This window comes from Oryctolagus cuniculus, chromosome 18 (genome assembly GCF_051225735.1).
Source record: "Oryctolagus cuniculus isolate XC-2025 breed Fujian yellow rabbit chromosome 18, ASM5122573v1, whole genome shotgun sequence".
Taxonomy (NCBI): Eukaryota; Metazoa; Chordata; class Mammalia; order Lagomorpha; family Leporidae; genus Oryctolagus; species Oryctolagus cuniculus.
In genome coordinates, this window is record NC_142884.1 from 76,472,357 (window position 1) to 76,492,477 (window position 20,121).

General features: G+C 56.7%; 1 protein-coding gene across 9 annotated transcripts in view; it reads left to right on the forward strand.

Annotated features, from left to right (window-relative positions):
• Positions 1 to 20,121, forward strand: part of KIAA0513 (KIAA0513 ortholog) — a 63,781-nt gene that overhangs the window by 20,308 nt on the left and 23,352 nt on the right. Inside the window, exon 1 of one of the 9 annotated variants that reach the window (XM_070061857.2) lies at positions 5,939 to 6,076. The exons of the other annotated variants lie outside the window; for them this stretch is intronic. Within the exon in view, the coding sequence (XP_069917958.2) occupies positions 5,952 to 6,076 (125 nt within the window). The 5' untranslated portion in view covers positions 5,939 to 5,951. Of the gene's footprint in view, positions 1 to 5,938; positions 6,077 to 20,121 lie in introns of those variants that run through there. 9 annotated transcript variants of the gene reach the window in all.

Genomic DNA, 20,121 nt, shown 5'->3' on the forward strand with positions numbered 1-20,121 from the left:
GGCTCCAGCATGGAAACGGCCATCCTAGCTGCTAGGCTAACCGTGCGCCTCCCCGAGGCTTCGTGCCTTACCCTCGTGGCAGGAGTGCTCCCTTACTTCTGGGACTGCTTCTTCTTCCTCTTCCTCTTTCTCTTCTTCCTCTTCTTCTTCTTCTTCTTCATTTTTTTTTTTTTAAGTAAATGCTGCCTTGAAGTTTGGCCAGCTAATTCCAACAGCTGTGCATCTCAGGTAGTCTGTTATCTTCGTGTGGCTTGAGGAGTTCCTGGTGCTTTGTAGGTGTGTCCTTTTGGGTTGATCCTGAGCATTTTCGGTATTACTTCGCGAGACTCTGGGTCTTGCCTAAATCGCATGAAGAACGTTGGCATCTTTGATTTACCGGGCGCTTGACCAATGTGGCTCAGGTTCCGGGTTCCTCCCAGCCTTCTCTGGGTTTCAGTGTCACTGTGTTTCAAGGTTTTGCCTGGCTGTTCAGGTCTGTGCTGGTCTGGGGCCTGGGCGGGGCTCTGTCCTGACCGCCAGTACTCAGAATCCATGCTCTGAGGTTTCTGTCCACTCTCATTCAGCCCAGGGCTGAGCCCAGGGCTCGCAGCCACTTCAGAGGGCTGTCTTCCTGCGCTCCGTGGTCTCTGCCGTCCTCCCTGTACGTTCTAGTTCCCTGGGCCTCCCCTCGCTGACCCTGCAGTCAGAAGGCAGGCGTTTTACTTCCCACACCTGCCCCGCTGTGCCCAGGACCGAGCTGTGGCTGAGCTCCTGTGGCCAGCGAGAGGTCGGAGAGCAGAGACCGGCCAGGTTCCCCTCTGTAGAGCACAGCCCAGAGTTGGAAGACAGTTCTCTCCCGCGGAGAGAGGGGCGCCTGCTCCCTCCCATGGAGAGATGGGTGCCTGTTCCCTCCGGCAGAGAGATGGGCGCCTGTTCCCTCCCGCGGAGAGATGGGCACCTGTTCCCTCCGGCAGAGAGATGGGCGCCTGTTCCCTCCCATGGAGAGATGGGCGCCTGCTCCCTCCTGCAGAGAGATGGGTGCCTGTTCCCTCCTGCAGGGAGATGGGCGCCTGTTCCCTCCTGCAGAGAGATGGGTGCCTGTTCCCTCCTGTGGAGAGATGGGCGCCTGTTCCCTCCCGTGGAGAGATGGGCGCCTGTTCCCTCCCGCGGAGAGATGGGCGCCTGTTCCCTCCTATGGAGAGATGGGCGCCTGTTCCCTCCTATGGAGAGATGGGCGCCTGTTCCCTCCTATGGAGAGAGGGGCGCCTGTTCCCTCCCGCGGAGAGATGGGCGCCTGTTCCCTCCTATGGAGAGAGGGGCGCCTGTTCCCTCCCGCGGAGAGATGGGCGCCTGTTCCCTCCTATGGAGAGATGGGCGCCTGTTCCCTCCCGCGGAGAGATGGGCACCTGTTCCCTCCGGCAGAGAGATGGGCACCTGTTCCCTCCCGCGGAGAGAGGGGCACCTGTTCCCTCCCGCGGAGAGAGGGGCGCTTGCTCCTGGCACCATCACTTCCTTTGCTGCTTTGGAATTGCTTGGGTTCGAACCTCAGAGAGCAGAGACGAGAAAAAAAGGAAGCCCCGTCCCCGCCCCCGGCTGTTTGGTCCGCTGTCTGAGACCTGGGCATCTCATCCTGCTTCTCAAGCCGGGACGAGAGAGCTGCCCCCCGAGCCCCCGGCTGCACTGGTGCTGTGCCAGGTGGTGGGCTGCGCTCAGTCCAGCCTAGGGGCACGGAGTGGGGGAGAGATGGCGGACGCCCTCCACTCTGGTGCACTTCAAGTCCTAGTCCTCTGCCCTCTCTCACAGGCTGTGATTTGATTTCCAGAGGCCTCTGTGCGCCCTGTCCAGGTGTTTTCACCTCAGGTGGGGTCGGGGCTGGTGCAGGCCTGCTTGCTCCGTCGCACACAGAGCCACAGAGATTCCAGAAGAAGTGTGCTGTAGAGGCCTTAGGCAGAGTCATGAGAAGCTCGGGGTGTATCTGGTCCAGGGAAGTCACGGTCTGTATGGGCACAGAGAACAGAGGGTGAGTGATAAGGCAAGCGTTGGCATGAGCACCTGATACTCAGGGCACGTCAGGGCTGGGCAATGCTTCCTGGGGATGCCCTTGTCTGTTTTGTTTTGCTTTTTTTTTTTTCTTTCAAATTTATTTATTTGAAAGACAGAGTGACATAGAGCTTGAGTTCATTCCCCCAGTGGCGCCAGCAGCTGGGGCTGGGCCAGGCCAAAGCCAGGAGCCTAGACCTCGACCTGGGTCTCCCATGTGGGTGGCGGGTGCTTGCATTGTCACCTGCTGCTTCCTCAGGTGCATTGTCAGGAAGCTGGGTTGGAAGAGCATCCAGAACTCAAACTGGTGCTCCCGTATGGTTTAAGTATGCTCCCCAGCACGGCCGCCCTGTGTTTACATAGCATTCCTAATCTGAAATTCTGAAACCTCGGATTCTACTCCTGACCTCATGTGACAACACCAAAACGCAGTTACAGGCCGGCGCCGCGGCTCACTAGGCTAATCCTCCGCCTGCGGCGCTGCACACCAGGTTCTAGTCCCGGTCGGGGCGCTGGATTCTGTCCCGGTTGCCCCTCTTCCAGGCCAGCTCTCTGCTGTGGCCAGGGAGTGCAGTGGAGGATGGCCCAAGTGCTTGGGCCCTGCACCCCATGGGAGACCAGGAGAAGCACCTGGCTCCTGCCATCGGATCAGCGCTGTGCGCAGCCCACAGCGCGCCGGCCGTGGCGGCCATTGGAGGGGGAACCAACGGCAAAGGAAGACCTTTCTCTCTGTCTCTCTCTCTGTCCACTCTGCCTGTCAAAAAAAACAAAACGCAGTTACACTGAAAACATTATGTAAAATCACCTTCAGGCTGCGTGTATAAGGTGTGTATGTATATGAGCCCAAAGCAAGTTTCTTGTTTAGACTTGGACCCTGTCCCCAGGGTACCTCATTGTGTATATGCAAATATTCCAAAATCTGAAAAAATCTAGAATTTGTCACAAGCATTTCAGATAATGGATAGTGAATCTGTATTAGAAAAGGTGTAGATGGAGAAGTAAAGTATTTTTGGGAGTAAAGTGTCTTTATCTAGGATATCATGTGTTGCTGTCCAGGTCACTACTGGCGCGCGTAACGTCATGCCGCAGAGTCCTGTCTAGGCTCCATGAAGTAGTTAGATTTCTCTCTCTCTCTCTCTGTCTCCCTCTCCCTCCCTCCCTCTCTCTCTCTCTCTCTCTCTCTGTCTCCCTCTCCCTCCCTCCCTCCCTCCCTCGCTCTCTGTCTCTCTCTCTCTACCTCTCCCTCCCTCTCTCTCTCTCTCTCTCTCTCTCTCTGTCTCCCTCTCCCTCCCTCCCTCCCTCCCTCTCTCTCTCTGTCTCTGTCTCTCTCTGTCTCCCTCTCCCTACCTCCCTCCCTCGCTCTCTCTCTGTCTCTCTCTGTCTCCCCCTCCCTCCCTCCCTCCCTCCCTCGCTCTCTCTCTCTCTGTCTCTCTGTCTCCCTCTCCCTCCCTCCCTCCCTCCCTCTCAAAGCACAGTTTTAATTGCAGGTGCATTCTTGGTACCACTAACTCTCTGTACTGAATTCCCCTGTGTGCATGGTGGCGTGGATGATGGCAGAGACAATCCAAGAATAGTGGACAGTTTCTCCTGGGCATCTGCTGCTGATGTGGTCATCAGAGTTTCCACTGCTTTTGTTTTTTAAAAAGATTTTATTTATTTATTTGAAGAGTTACAGAGAGAGAGAAGATACAGAGACAGAATGACATTCCGCTCTCTGTTTCACTCCTCAGATGGCTGCAACAGCTAGAGCTGGGCCAAGCTGAAGCCAGAAGCCAGGCACTCCATCCGGGTCTCCCATGTGGGTGGCAGAGGCCCAAGTGCTTGGGCCATCTTCCTCTGCCTTCCCAGCCACTTTGCAGAGAGCTGGACTGAAAGCAGAACAGCCGGGGCTGGAAGTGGTGCCCTTGTGGGATGCTGGCATTGCAGATGGCAGCTTAACCGCACGGGCCACAACGCCGGCCCCTCCATTGCTTATTGGTTAATATATTGAGCATTCTTCAGATGCCTGCCATTGCTAACATTCAGAATCCATACAATAGTTATCTCCTTGGCACTGTAGTTCATTTGGTTCTCAAACCAGCAGTATAAGGGGCTAGATGGGGCCACATGCGTTGCTTTGTGCCATTCCACATAGAGAATAAATATTTCCATCTTGGTTTTTCATATTTCATTTCACATAAACAGTTTTCCACGATGCCATTGTCATTGTTAATGCCTAATATGTCAATAAAGTGCCGGAATTAGTATACCAACATTTACATAATTTTTTTTTGCTCTTTTAGGTTGTTTTCATTTTTCTTTTGTTCTTGTAACTACTGTTACATAGAGGCTCCCCCCAAAATCGGGCATATTTGGGTTACTGCTGTAGCATAGATTAAATAGACTTCTAAAATATTGTTAAACATATTTCAACAAGATTAGGAAGGATTTCAAAAGATCACAGATGTCCTGTAGAAAACACCAGCTTAATGACAATTTGCAGATTTCTCCATATTGAGGAGCAGGCTTTGAATTGGCCAAGGGATTTGGCTAGAGGGCGGCAGGCAGCGGGTGCAGGGAAATGCAGAAAACATTAGCCAAGGCACAGTGTGCGAGGAGAGGGACCAGCCTGGCTAGAGCAGAGTTCTCTCTGGAAGAAACCAACAACCAAACGTTTCTGTGAAGCTGCTCTTGAACAGCGGCAGGGTCCCCCCGTGTCTGGCCACTGTTGATCCGTGTGGGCAGCTTTGGGCAGCTCCAGATTGCAGACGCCTGGAGCACCAGCCAGAGACGGCAGGTGTGCGGGGTGGGCGGTGACAGACGCTAGTGCCTTTTACACGGAGGGCTCCCTGAGGCCTGCCAGGGACCCCCGCATCCAGGAGGATCTGCCCGGTCTGTTCTCTCACAGATACACAGATGTCTCTGCAGAGGACTGTGCTGTGGCCTTCCTGGGGGCCTTCTCTGGCCAGCAGAGCCCAAGCCCAGCGAGAATGGACTTTCGTTCTTTTCCATCCTTGGTCTCCCTTGGGTTTTGGGAGAAGGTCCAAGGTCCAACTCTTTAGGGAACCTGTCCTGTTCCAGCTAGAGCGCTGTCTCCATGTCAGCGGTTGGGACAATATGCGCTTGTTTTGCCACGTTACCTAAAAGGTAGAGGACCAAGTCAGTCTCCATCCAGGTTGAGCCCGGCTGTCCCTGGACTGTCAGCCGGAGCCCTGTTAGGGAAGCACAGCTGCTCCCCGGGGAGGCCTCCTCACAGCGAACTCTGACGTTTGGTTAGAATGGAACCAACTCAGCCAGTTCCAAGTGAAAATCCATGGAAACACCTGTCTCCACAGTCCACCTCATCGTCTTGCACTGGAGGGCTTGGCAGTTGGTACAGGAATTACCTGTGGTGGTTAAACATTAGTAAAGTGTGATAAGTCAAACATCGGTAAAGCTGCTTGTGTGGGGTGACTTTTGGGTGGAGACTTGGGACAACGTTTGAAAAAACGAGAAAGTTAACCCCCTAGACTCTGGAGGAGCAGCAGGTCTATGACCACACGGCGCCTTTCCCCTCCGGCCCACCCAGGGCGGTCAGGACTCCTGGTCTTTCTGTTCTTGTGCAGCGGGGTGCAGCGGGGTTTGTCCTGGAACCTTTGGCGCGGTAGCTGAGTCGGAGGAGGCAGGAAACTAGACTGTGTGCTCTGGGAGAAAGGGACCTTGTCTCTCCTAATGCTGTATTCCCGGCACTTAGCACAGAGCCTGGCCCGTGAGAGTGCCTTAAAAATTCATGCAGCGAAGCCACAGTTCTGTGAGGTAGTCTTTGTGGAGAACTTAACCCCGGGCTGGGGACCAGCAGAGGGTACCTTATCTCTCTGTTCTGTGAACTATGAACATTTTAGATGTTTCCTTCTTCCTGGATGCTCCAACAGTTGTGGTTGAAAAAAAAAAAAAAAAGCATCAGGCTGTATAAAATGTTAGCAGGGAAATGCAAGAAACCCTGGAGGCCCAGTCCCCTCTGGAGCCACACAGGGCAACCCAGGTCCTCGGCGCGTGACGGGAGCCTCCCGGGTTGGAGACCTCCGTCTGTCTTGCCCACGTAAGTTTGCTGGACTCTCTGGCCGTACCTTGTGTTCCGTGGTTATTGGATTCCTAGCAGTCCTGGTGCAGGGTTGCTTTTGGTCCGTCTGGACGCTCTCCAGGTTCTCAGTAGCTCTGTTTTCTCCTTCCGTCTTTTAAAAAGCATTTGCAAGCGTCTGCTGAGGTGAAACGCCTTTGCAAGTGGACTGTATTTTCCAAAGCAGTGAATCCCAGTGGGGCGCTTTGAACTTGCGGACTGAGCTTGACGGGGAGTGTAGGTTCTTGGATGTGGTCACCTGCAGTATTGCTATGGTAAGGGTAGCTGGACATTCATTTTAATGGGTGACATTGAACAGAATGTTCTAGAAGTGTTCTGACCCCCGGAGGAGTTGAATGAAGTCATTACTCTTGTATTGGCTCAGATAACATCAGTGAGTATGAAGGTCAGGTTAGGATCTGCTGTTGTTATGAAGTACATTAACTTACATCAAGGGTCCCATCAGCTCATGAGCTGCCCATTAGTGTTTAGTTGGATAACTTTTGCTTTTAAAGATTTTATTTATTGGCCAGCACCATGGCTCACTAGGTTAATCCTCCGCCTTCTGGCGCCGGCACACCGGGTTCTAGTCCCGGTCGGGGAGCCGGATTCTGTCCCGGTTGCCCCTCTTCCAGGCCAGCTCTCTGCTGTGGCCCAGGAGTGCAGTGGAGGATGGCCCAAGTGCTTGGGCCCTGCACCCCATGGGAGACCAGGATAAGTACCTGGCGCCTGCCATTGGATCAGTGCGGTGCGCCGGCCACAGCGCGCCAGCCGCAGCGGCCATTGGAGGGTGAACCAATGGCAAAGGAAGACCTTTCTTTCTGTCTCTCTCTCTCACTGTCCACTCTGCCTGTAAAAAAAAAAAAAAAAGATTTTATTTATTTATTTGAGAAGTAGAGTTACAGACAGTGAGAGAGAGCGAGAGAGAGAGAGAGAAAGGTCTTCCTTCCCTGGTTCACCCCCTCAAATGGCCGCAATGGCTGGAGCTGGGCTGATCCGAATCCAGGAGCCAGGAGCTTCTTGCAGGTCTCCCACATGGATGCAGGGCCCAAGCACTTGGGCATCTTCCACTGCCTTCTGAGGCCACAGCAGAGAGCTGGATAGAAGAGGAGTAGCCAGGACTCAGTGGCCATATGGGATGCCGGCGCCGCAGGCGGAGGATTAGCACACCGCGCCACAGTGCTGGCCCCCGTGGATAACTCTGGACTGAAACGTCAGACTCCCTGACCAAGTTATTTGAGGGTAGAAACCATTGTTTCTCATCGTGCCTGGCACACAGAAGGCCCTCGTAAACACCAGTGAGCGAACTTCCTGTCAAGTGGCAGCTTTGAGTTGCTGCAGTCTGCCCTGTATTCCCAGTTCCCCCACCCCTCTCTGCCTTCTGTGCCCCTTGTTTGCGTTCAAGCCCAAGTAGTTGCTCCAGGTGTGGGGCAGGGCCCTCCCCTCGGGGCGGAGAGGTCTCTGACGCGGACTCGGCGTGACGTGCTCAGCTTCCACTTCTCAGAAGATATAAAATCAGTTGAGGCCGGCGCCGCGGCTCACTAGGCTAATCCTCCACCTGCAGCGCCGGCACACCAGGTTCTAGTCCCGGTCGGGGCACTGGATTCTGTCCCAGTTGCCCCTCTTCCAGGCCAGCTCTCTGCTGTGGCCCAGGAGTGCAGTGGAGGATGGCCCAAGTGCTTGGGCCCTGCACCCCATGGGAGACCAGGAGAAGCACCTGGCTCCGGGCTTCGGATCAGTGTGGTGCGCTGGCTGCAGCGCGCCGGCCGCGGGGGCCATTGGAGGGTGAACCAATGGCAAAGGAAGACCTTTCTCTCTGTCTGTCTCTCTCACTGTCCACTCTGCCTGTCAAAAAAAAAAAAAAAAATCAGTTGAAAGATTTGCTGCTATTCTGTGCACATTGGGCAAGATGGGACATTGCCATTTAAATGATCACACAGTTTTCTCATCACTTGGACTGTTTCTGTCCTTATCGAAAGACTGTCCTTTAGAATTACTTAGATTAATATGGTATATCACTCTTGTCTGTAGAAAGAGGTGAATACCAGCAAAATAAATCGCATCCAAAATAGAATGCATCCAGAGCTTCTTCACTTTGTCTCAGGGCCGTTGGGGTCTGTGGACCGCTCTGCAGGGCCGCGCCCCGTGCCGCCCACTGCCCTGTCTAGGGAGCTGCACCTGCCACAGGGGAGGGAGGGCCACAGGGGACTGGTGACGGGTGGTGGTTATGTGTGTGCACTCATTTTGTCAGGTTCACTGAGCAGTTTGATTATGACTTGTGTACTTTTTGTATTTATTATTTATTTTTAAAATTTATTTGAGACGGAGAGAGAGAGTGCAAGCTCCTATGTTCTGGTTTGCTCCCCAGATAACGGCGGTGACCAGCAGTGACTGGGCTGGGTTGAAGCCGGGAGCCAGGAACTCAATTCAGGTTGCCCGTGTGGGTGACAGAACCAACCCCCCGAGCTCTCGCTGCTGCCGCGCAGGGTCTACACTAACAGGAAGCTGGAGTCAGGAGCTAGAGCCAGGCCTTGAACCCAGGCTCCCTGATACAACACGCAGGAAAAGATTTATTGATTTATTTGAAAGGAAGATTGACAGAGAGGGAGAGACAGAGAATGAGATCGTCCATCTGCTGGTTCACTCCCCAAATGGCTGCAATGGCCAGGGCAGGGCCAGGCCAAAGCCAGGGGCCGAGAGCTTCATCTGGGTCTCCATGCGGGGAGCAGGGGCCCAAGCGCTTTCCCAGGCTCATTAGCAGTGGCTAGATCAGAGGCAGAGCGGCCGGGACTTGGCCTGGCACTCCACTGTGGGACGCCAGCATCCCAAGCTGCAGCTTCACCCACTCACCACAGCGCTGAACCCACTGAAGTTCATTTTTATTTATTTGAAAGACAGACAACGGAGAGGGAAATAGAGACAGAGATATCTTCTGTCGCTCTGGTTCGTTCCCCAAAGGCCCGCAACGGGGCCTGCACAAGGGTGGAGCCAGGAGCCAGGAAGAAGTGCAGGCGTCTTAGCTCACCCCTAATTGCTTAACAAGAAGGAGGGCGGTTGTTGTCTGGCGTGGCAGCTAAGTGAGCACGGGCCTGGTTAGGAGCAACGAGGGTGAGCACATAGCTGACTGCAGTCAGGGATCTTGAAATAAAATAAGCAACAGTGCATTTTAGGTAATGAAGTACAGTATTTATAAATCCACGTAAGCACACAGTGTTCAGGCCGTGTTTTTCTACCTTGTCCTCAAATTGGTGAGTTTATCAAGCACCTTGCACTGTTTGTGGTGTTCCCTTTGTCTGCTAGGCTGCGGCGCGCGCACACACACACACACACACAGACACACACACACACAGCTCCGGCTTAATTTGGCTTCCTCGGTTGCTGACCTCAGCCCTCACCGCTTCCTGTTCCGAGCACTCACAGAGCCTTTGCTTTAGGAACCTCTGTCTAGGTGTTTACCTGACGCGGAGACATCGCCCGTGATTTGTTGCACAGAACCTGCCCCTTTAAACCCGAGGCTTCGGTCTGCGTTCTCAGGTCCTCCCAGCTGTTATCTTGTTTTCTCCAAGATGCGAAGTTGAGATTCAGAGCCTTCCCCTGCGACAGCTCTAAGGTTTAGTTCGGCCACAGCCAAGCGCCCAGTTCCGTCCCTGCCTGCCTGGAAGCTGGTTCTCTGTGCAGGGCTACGGGGTGATCCTGTGTGCTTTCTGCGGGAGCAGCGCGTACGGCTCTGCCTGGCCTGCAGTCCCTTTCCCCACAGGGCTCTAGCTCGGTGGTCAGACTCATTGCTTTGCCCGCTCTCTGTGCTGTGTGGGTCTGTGCTTTGCGTTTCTGATTGATGGACCCCAAGCTCATTTATAGCCCAGACCCATCTAAGAGCTGCAGCCTTCATCTTTTTAAAAATACTATTTATTTATTTAAGAGACAGAGTAACAGAGAAAGAGAGATCTTCGATCCACTGGATCACTCCCCAAATGGCCGCAATAGCCAGGGTTGGGGCAAGCAGAAGCCAAGAGCTTCCTCAGGGTCCCCCACGCGGGTGCAGGGACCCAAGCGCTAGGTCCATCTTCTGCTGCTCTCCCAGCCTCAGTAGGGAGCTGGGCCGAGATGGAGCGGCACTGCAGGTGGAGGGTCAGCCTGTTCCATGGCGCCTGCTCCCGTGCATCTGTCACCTCACCTGTCCACCTGACAGGTCATCGCAGCATGAACTCAGGGGAACTGGGAGTTGCACTGTGCTGGACAGGTGGGTCTTTTGACTGTGGGCCCCACATTGCCACAGGCACCCCTGCCGTTCCCCAGCCTCCCACCGTTGCCCTCGGTCAGTGGTGTCAGGAAAGCTCCTGTCTGCCCATCTGCCCCTCATCCTCTTGCCCGCCGGAGTCTCAGACGCCTCAGAAGCCTTCGTTTCAGGTTCTGGACGAGAGAGCGTTTCAGTTACTCGCCGGGGCCAGCGCTGTGGCGCAGCGGTTAATCCTCCGCCTGTGACGCTGGCATCCATACAAGTGCTGGTTCAAGTCCTGGCTGCTCCTCCTCCCATCCAGCTCTCTGCTGTGGCCTGGGAAAGCAGTGGAAGATGCCCAAGTCCTTGGGCCCCTCCACCCACGTGGGAGACCCAGAGGAAGCTCCTGGCTCCTGGCTTCGGATCTGCCCAGCTCTGGCCGTTGCGGCCATTTGAGGGGTGAACCAGTGAATGGAAGACCTCTTTCTCTGTCTCTCCCTCTCACCATCTGTAACTCTACCTCTCAAGTAAATAAATAATGTCTTTTAAAAAATAATAAGTTACTTGCCAAAGCCACACTGCAGAGGTGGCTTGTCGTGCCGCACGAGTTCGCAGCCAGAGGGCGTCAAGGCCGGTCACAGCCCACAGTGGACGGGTGTGAGTCCTCTGGTGCCCACCCCTCTCCGAAGGTGCCTCCCTCTCATCTCTACTCACCAGCAGCTCACCAAACCTGAGGGTCACTCCACCAAGTCTGCCCTGGGGCTCTCCCATCGTCCCGGCCTCCCCTGAGCCACCCTCTCCTGCAGCCCGTTGTCGCTGGCCCGTGCCCGGTGGCACAGTCTTTAGCTACTTGTCTTACTCCCCCTGTGAGGCACACGGCCGTGGAGACGGGGTCTGTAACCACTGCCGCGTGGTGCCCTGTGCGGGCTGGCTGCACCGGGCGGGAAGCTCGTTGGTTTGTGAGTTGCTCGGGCTATTGCGTGGCTTCCCCTGACGTGTGGATTTTACCGTGACCTCCCCGAGGCGGGGAGTGCGCTGTCTGCTCTCCTGCGGCCTCGCTGAGTGGCTTAGCGGCGAGGCCTGTACATTTCATCGGCCGACAAGACAGTGAGTGATCTGTGGCTTTGCTCCTTTCAGTTACAAAGCAAAGTGGCCGGCGACGTGTCCCGACAGTCTTCCTTAGACTGCTTTTGTCCCTTGTCCAGCACGGCGTGCAGGGCAGCCGGAGGAAGCGTGGGAGTGAGTAGGAGTGCGTGGGCTGGCGCAGAGCTGACCCTGCAGACTGACTCAGGTGAAGAAGCAACGCCTGGGCGGAGCTCGCCTTCAACCCTGCACTGTGCTCTCAGCATCAGCACTGCCGGAGCCGCGTCATGTGAGGCCCTGGGAATCCCCCGTGAGGCAGAGAGGGCTCGTGACCCCCAGGGAACTGACATGGGTGAGGGGTCATGTGAGGGGCGGTCAGTGGGAGGGGAGGGCGGGCCGACTTGCTTGCAGGAGTCAGGGCTCCGCTGCCAAAGCCTGGCTGGAGGCCTCCCTGGTGGAAGCGGCCTCTTCCAGCCAGCTGCAGGAAACAGCGACGTGTGACTGGTGAGCGCACACACTGTCCCCACCGCCCTCCTCACCGGAGGCCTGGAGGTCTTTGTCTCCCTGGGCAGCACTCCTTGGGAGTAGGCCCTCAAAGGCCAGAGGCACTGCTGCCCTGTGTCCAGGGAGATGAGCCGGCTCCTAATGCTCACTGCAGAAGTACAGACCTCGTGCTTAGGGGCTGTGGCGTGGGCGCTGTTGCCGTTGTCACCGATTGCTGGCCCCTCGGGCCCCCTTCGGAGAAGTCAGGGCTCAACAGGCTGTGGTCCGTGCTCGTCAAACCCTTTGAGGCGTCTGGCCTTTGAAGACAAGGCCCCTTTTAGGGAGCGCTACCTGCCGTGTGTCGGGACTGGAGAGACCTGTCTCTGCCTAGCAGTAAGTGCCGTCCAGCCGAATCCCTGCCTCGTTGACCTGACGTATCCCTCGGGTGATGATGTCATTTCAAGGACATCTCTGCGTCTGTTACAGAACCGGACAGAGACTTTGTCATTCTGGTAATCAGCATGATTGTGTGAGGACCTTCTGGACAGATGCTTTTCTTAATTCAGTGTCTGGAAGGATTTATGTGCAGAATTTGTCAAAATCAAAAGAATTCTATGATCTAGCATGTTTTTCCTTAATTTTTCAAGGTGATTTATTGTGTATTTATTTTAAAGGCTAAAGGAGAGAGAGCGAGTGAGCTTTTATCCTGTTTCACCCTCCAAGTGGCCACATTGGAAAGGACTGGGACAGGCCCAAGCCAGGGTCCTGGAACTCCGTCTGGGTCTCCATGTGGGTGCAGGGGCCAGGCACGTGGGCCGTCCTCCTCCGCTGCTTTCCCAGGTGCACTGGCAGGGACCTGGATCAGCAGCAGGGCGGCCGGCACTCAGGGGCTCCGTCACCCCCAGGTGGGATGCTGGCCTCACAGGCAGCAGCTTAGCCGACTGCACCACGTCGCCTGTGGTCGCCCCGACTGCCTGGCTGCGGGAGGCTCCATCCACCGCCCCACTGATGGTGCTCTTACTGACTCCACTGACCTGCCTTAGGTACATCAGCTGCCTGAACACTTGATGACTAAAAGGACACCAGTGACGGTCCTGTGACTTGGCATGTTCTATGGCCTCGTAGCCCAAACAGCCAAGAGTCCCTTCCTGGTTCCCAGTGAAGTCACTCATCAGCCCGCCCAAGTGGTGGTCAGCTCGCCAGGGGCCTTAGCCCAAACAGCCAAAAGTCCCTTCCTGGTTCCCAGCAAAGTCACTCATCAGCCTGCCCAAGTGGTGGTCAGCTCGCCGGGGGCTTCAGACCCGAGCTGTTTGGCTCCTGGAGAAGCAGGGGAAAGGCCTCACTGTGCACTAGCGGTCGGGAGAGGTTCTGAGCGCCTGCGCCAGGGGCTGCGGTCTGGCTGGGCCCGGCACATCTGCACACAGCAGAGCCCAGGCTGCCCGCGGGGCTTCTTATCTGAGGCCGGAAGGACGCGAGGGGTGGTTGAGTGTGTTTGACAAAGGCTGAGGGACTGTGGGAAGAGCCACCGCTCTGCTGAGGCCCACTCCTGGCAGACGTGGTGGGGAGCAGGTGGCATTGACTCCTGCCCCCCAACAGCACCCCGAGAGCCTGAGGTGCTGACCTGGGTGCTGGGGGACAGTGCCCAGCGTCCTGTGGAGCCTGGGTGACTCAGTTTGTCACCCGTTGTGCCCACAGTGCTCTGTTCCCTTATCTCCACGTGCAGGCAAGCAGTCGCTCGTCCGCCTTGGGCTTCTGGTCTTTTCCTCCCCTCTCAGTCGCTGTGTCAGGGAGGCAGTCGCTCGTCCGCCTTGGGCTCCTGGTCTCCCCCCCCTCAGTCGCTGTGTCAGGGAGGCAGTCGCTCGTCCGCCTTGGGCTCCTGGTCTTCCCCCCCCGCCCAGTCGCTGTGTCAGGGAGGCAGTCGCTCGTCCGCCTTGGGCTCCTGGTCTTTTCCTCCCCTCTCAGTCGCTGTGTCAGGGAGGCGTGGTCTCCTGGAACAGCATCTGTTGTGACTGTTTAACAGCTGCACAGGAGCAGGTGACAACCTTGTGATGGACCTGCCTCATTCATCTCACGAAAGCCGGGGGCACCAGAAATCTAAGCCAAGCGTCTCTTTGCATGCCTGCGGCCTCCAGACCAGGCGCACACGGAGGCCGGAGTCTCGCAGAGCTGTTCAGGGTCCCAGAGAACTCTGATCGGCTGGGGCCACCTGCATGGTCGTGAGCGCCGCGGCAGAGGGGCCCCAGCTAGACGCAGGCTTCTTTTAGCAGTGAAATTGTAAACTATGCATCATTTGCCCATTGGCAAAGCACACACCAAGATGAGAAGGGGCTACGCAGCACGAGGCGGTGATCTTGTGGCCGTGGAGGCTTCCCCCTCTGCTCCCCAGCCTTGTCACCGTCCACCCCAATAAAGGGGATGAAAACCAACCAGCCTGCACGAGCCGGCTGCTGCCTGCGTGCCAGGCTGTGCAGTCTCAGCGAGGGTCAGTGTGGGTGGAGAAGGGTCCACCTTGCCCTCTTCTGCCTCCCCTGTCGGGTGTCGGCCTCAGGACCGTCGTCCTGGCCAGAGATTCCCACACTCCACAGACCTTCAGGCTCAGCCGTGTCTTCCTGGCTCTTCAGGCTGACTGCGTGTGTCGCTAAGTCTGCCGGGCAGCACCCAGCTGGTGGAGGACTCCCTCGTGGTACACAGCAGGTGCTCACTGTCGCACAGTTCTGGAGGTCACGTGGCAGCAGTGAGTCCCCCTGCGTAGCTGGTGGAGCTGTGCCTCCGGAGGACGCTGTCTCTTTGCTTTTCTGCTTCTGGGGGCCACCCACCCCCGTTCCTTGGCTCATGGCCCCTTCCTCTGTCTTCAAAGCTGGAAACCACATTACTCCTATGTCCGTTTCTGTCATCACATCTCCTCTGGCCCCCTTTCCTCCTCCCACGAAGATTTTAGAATGACATTGTCCCTCCTCTCCCTACCACCCCCGCCTGGGATAATCCAGGATAAGTCACCCCCAGGGTGTGCCACGGGCAGTAGCGTATTCCTAGGCTCTGCGGATTCAGATGTGGACATCCTTGGGTACCAGTGTTCACCATACCACTCCATCTGAAAAGATAATTCAAAAGAAAAGAAAAAATGTATATATTATTTTTAAATGGCCACACTTACTTTTTTTTTTTTTTAAGATTTATTTGAAAGTCAGAGTTACATAGAGAGAGAAGGAGAGGCAGAAACAGAGAGAGGTCTTCCATCCACTGGTTCACTCCCCAAATGGCCACAATGGCTGGAGCTGGGCCAATCTAAAGCCAGGAGCCAGGAGCTTCTTCTGGGTCTCCTCTTCTACTGCTTTCCTAGGCCACAGCAGAGAGCTGAATTGGAAGAGGAGCAGCCAGGACTTGAACCAGCACCCACAGGGGATGATGGCACTGCAGGCGGCCCCCAGTCATTTTTAATGGGGCAGGTGTGCCTACCGGGGTCAGTTATTTTCAATGGGGCAGGTGTGCCTACCGGGGTCAGTTATTTTCAATGGGGCAGGTGTGCCTACCGGGGTCAGTTATTTTCAGTGGGGCAGGTGTGCCTACCGGGGTCAGTCATTTTCAGTGGGGCAGGTGTGCCTACCGGGGTCAGTCATTTTCAATGGGGCAGGTGTGCCTACCGGGGTCAGTCATTTTTAATGGGGCAGGTGTGCCTACTGGGGTCAGTTATTTTTAATGGGGCAGGTGTGCCTACCGGGGTCAGCACAGCTCCTTGATTCTTGGAAGCAGATCCAGCACGACCACCCTCCTTTCCTGCTCCGCACGTACACGTGCAGTCCTCGCTTTTGACCTGCTGAAACTCCAGTGACACCGTGTCATCGGGAGGAAGCCAGCCCAGCCCAACAGTGAGTCCGAGCAGCACCGCGCTCCCCGCGGCTCTGTCCAGCGGCTGCTCTGCCCCGTGCGTTCCTGAGCGTTTGCTCGGGTGTTCTGGGTGCCTGGCACCAGCTCGGGAACCGCGGCTCCTCGGGCTGAGCAGCGTGTCCTGAGGACTTGCTGTCTCCTCCAGCAGTTGCAGGCAGCATCTGGCCAAGGTGACTCCAGAAGGGGGTGGAGCCCGAGTCTGACTCGGATGCTAAAGATGCCATCAGACCCAAAGTCAGCTGAATGGGGCTCCCACCCCACCTCCCCCAGCCCCACTTTTCTCATCTCTGAACTAGGAGTAAAAGTGGTAATACTGCCTAAGCAACTTGACACAGTGGTTCAGAATTAACTGTTTATATATAATTTTTATTGACTTTCATTTTTATTTTTATTTACTAATTTGAAAAGCAGAACTACAGAGAGGCAGAGGCAGACAGAGAGAGGTCTTCCATCCGCTGGTTCACTCCCCAGATGGCCGCAATGGCCGGAGCTGAGCCGATCCTAAGCCAGGAGCCAGGAGCTTCTTCCAGGTCTCCCACGTGGGTGCAGGGGCCTAAGGACTTGGGCCATCTTCTACTGCTTTCCCAGGCCACAGCAGAGAGCTGGATCAAAAGTAGAGCAGCTGAGACTCAAACGTGTGCCCACATGGGATGCCAGCACTGCAGGTGGCGGATCTACCCACTACGCCACAGCACCGGCCCCTCATTTCTGCTAAAAAGACAGAGAAATCGTCAGTCTGCCGCTTCATTCCCCTAATGCCCTCGACAGCCAGGGCCGGGCCACACTGAAGCCAGCAGCCCAGCACACCATCCCGTCTCCCAGGGGGTGACAGGAACCTGAAGCCAGCAGCCCAGCGCACCATCCCGTCTCCCAGGGGGTGACAGGAACCTGAAGCCAGCAGCCCAGCCCACCATCCCGTCTCCCAGGGGGTGACAGGAACTAGAACTTGAGCCGCCACCTGCTGCCTCCCAGGGTGTGCATCAGCAGGAAGCTGGGTCAGAAGCAGGACAGCCAGGGCTTGGGCCAGGCGGTCCGACGTGGGATGCGGTTGTGCCAGGCAGCACCGTCAGTAGCTGTGTCCCATGCTCAGCCCTGTCTCTGTGTTTTGCTGCTTGAAAACCATGGAGGTGCCGGTGCTGCGGCTCACTAGGCTAATCCTCCACCTTGCAGCGCTGGCACACCGGGTTCTAGTCCCGGTCGGGGCGCCGGATTCTGTCCTGGTTGCCCCTCTTCCAGGCCAGCTCTCTGCTGTGGCCTGGGAGTGCAGTGGAGGATGGCCCAGGTGCTTGGGCCCTGCACCCCATGGGAGACCAGGAGAAGCACCTGGCTCCTGCCATCGGATCAGCGCGGTGCGCTGGCCGCAGCACGCTGGCCGCGGCGGCCATTGGAGGGTGAACCAACGGCAAAGGAAGACCTTTCTCTCTGTCTCTCTCACTGTCCACTCTGCCTGTCAAAAAAACAAAACAAAACAAAACAAAACAAAACAAAACAAAACAAAACAAAACAAAAAACACCATGGAGGACCCGGGAGTGTCAGGTCAGTTTCTCCTTGCAGCTGCGCAGTGGGGGAGGGGTGGGTGGAGTGGACCTCGAGCTCCCCCGTGAGCCCGGGGGGGAGGGGGTGGACCTCGAGCTCCCCCGTGAGCCCGGGGGGGGGGTAGCAGCCCGTTTCTCACACTGCTGTACCTCCCTGATCTTGTGTGACCAGGGACATCAAATTGCACACTCACAGTTCTCAGAAACAGGAAACGGAGGCACACGCATGTAAGCGACTTCCCGGCCTGGGTCCCTGGTGGGGAAGGGGAGGCCGGCGTTGCGATGCAGCAGGTCGACCACCACACACGATGCCGGCACTCCTCGCCTGTCCCGGCTGCGCTTCCCGTCCAGCTTCCTGCTGATGTGCCCGGCAGCGCGGCAGGAGGGCCCTGCCATCCATGTGGGAGAGCTGGCCTCGGCCTGGCCCAGTCCTGCTGTTGCCGCTGTTTGGAAGGCGGATCAGTGGGTGGAGAATCTGTCTCTCACTGTCTGTTTCGTCCTCTCCCTCTCTCTGGTCACTCTGCCTTCCAAATAGATAAAAAGAAGAAGAGGCCAGTGTTCCTTGTTTGGGACGTCAGGCAGAGGGGCTAGGGAGGGCACAAAAGTGCAGGCCCCCCAGGGACACAGGTGCTCCGTTGGGGTCCCAGTTCCTCCCCCTGCACAAGACACCTGCCCTTCCTAGGCTGCCATCAGGAGAGAGGGGAACTGGTGCTGCCTCTGAGTTCAGAGTCGTAATAAAAGGTCAGATGCAAACCCCACAAGTGTGCACCGCCCCAGGACAGACTTGCAGAAGGCCAGTTTTCCAGGTCCTGCCCAGCTTCCGTAACATGCACCCCTCTGGCCAGCAGTCTCTCTCTGGAAAGGCACCCGTGCCACGCAGGGCGAGGACAAGACGAGGGGAAGGCCTGCGTGTGGGTCCGTGCTCGTACTTCTGCGTGGGTGTGGGCCCTGCCTCACCGTCTGGGCTGGGGAGAGACCAGTGAGCCGCGTCTGCATGTGACGCCTGTGTCCCACGTGTGCCGGGCAGTGAGGTGCTGCAGGCTCTTTGCTCCTGGCAGAGGGGCAGCACTTTTGGTGGTTCTTTCGGACACTGCGAAAGAGGGACTTGCCTGAGGCCTATGGGAAGCGGCAGGGTCACAGGACATTCCGGAGTCTGCGCCAGGGAGCCCTGGTCTGATTGCTCAAGGCCGACCTCCTAGGGAAGTCACAGCCCCGGTTGCTCTGGGCGCTGGGGAAATCAGAGTTTGAGCAAAGGCCGGTGGGGAAGTGGTCGGCAGCAAGGCCTGGCAATCTCGTGAGTTCCCCTTGCAGCCGCAGGCCGCGCGGTGGAAGAACGCTGGGGGACGTGGGCTGGGACGGGGGCTGGGGCAGGAGGTTGGGAAATCTCCCTCCAGATGTAGGCTGCTGGTCCGCCTCCCCGGGCCCCCGTGGCCTGCACCCTCGTTCCCCATGAAGCTGCTTGGCCTTGAAGTCCTCCTAGGGCCCCCATCGCTTTGGAATTGCAGTCCAGGCTCCCTGCGGCCAGCAAGGCTCCTGCCTCCGACCTCTTGGCTCCGCACTGCTCTCCAGCCTTGAACTTCCCACAGCTATGCGCACCTTCGTGACCCTGCTCTCTCAGGCCGGTTCTCTCTGCCCTGGCCCCAGCTGAGACTTGACCTCCCAGTGCACGGAAGCCCCTCTCAGCTCTGCCAGGATGTCACCCTGGAGCCAGCACTTGGTGCCACCGGAGTTCCTCTTCTGGTGTTTTTGTTTTGTTTTTCAGATCTTATTAGCTGACCTTCCTCTCTCCTTGCCCCCTAGTTCACCCCGCCCCGTCTCTCTCTCTCTCTGTCACACACACACACACACACACACACACACACGACCAGATGCTCATGCTGCAGTATCTGGGCTCCTGCAGAGTGGCTGGTTCATAGCAGGCGCGCAGTGACAGTTACAGGTTAACTTGGCAGGGATTCTGCATTGATGTAGGACGTGAACTGCCACTCAGAGCCACAAGGGGGCTTGTGCTGCTTCCCGTCTGTAGGTGGTGGGTTTAGGATCCGCACTCCCGTGGCTGACAAGCCTCCTACTGGAAATTCCTGGGATTTTTGAGTCTGGGGACCTGCGGACGGTCCTGGAGCCGCCTTGTATGTAGAATGTTCGAATGGATTGGGGTACAATCCTCAGATGTGGTTTTCTGATGCCCAAAATGTTTTAAAATAAATTTAAGTTAGTTGCTAGTCTAGAAAAACCGAAAGATTTCGTACAGCAGATTTCAGCATTCCTTGGAAAACTCTAGACTCTCTGGAACCCCTGGGCCTGGCTCTGAGCGAGGACAGTGCGGGCCACCTCCCAGGGGCCACCTCCTCCGTGTTCTCCAGCTGGGCCAGGAAGTCCCCTGAGCTTTGATCCGGGAGTGGGGGAGTCACTGTCACCCTGTTCTGCCTGGAGGGTTCCTTCTCAGGGCCTTTCCACACAGGGCACTGCGCCACGATGTCCTAGCTCCACGAGCAAGTGAGCCGTCTCCCTGTCCCGAGAGAGAGGAGAGATCCCGCTGAGGGGTCCCAGGCAGGGGCAGGCAGGTGGCCCAGAGCACGGCCCCTCCTGCCACTCTGTCTCCTCTCACTTTGTGCCGCCCCCTTGCCAAGTCCACAGAGGACACGCTCGGGACTAAAAGCGTGACTCAGGCTCAAGTAGACTCTCCAAGCTGGATGGGCCATGAGAGCGTGGCACCAGCCTCAGAGCACGTCAGCCCGGGTCAGAAACAGCCGTGAGCGTTCGGCTTAACCCTGCGTGCCCACGCCTGGGGAGAGACACGGCCCCGGGCTCCGAGAGCGGTCTC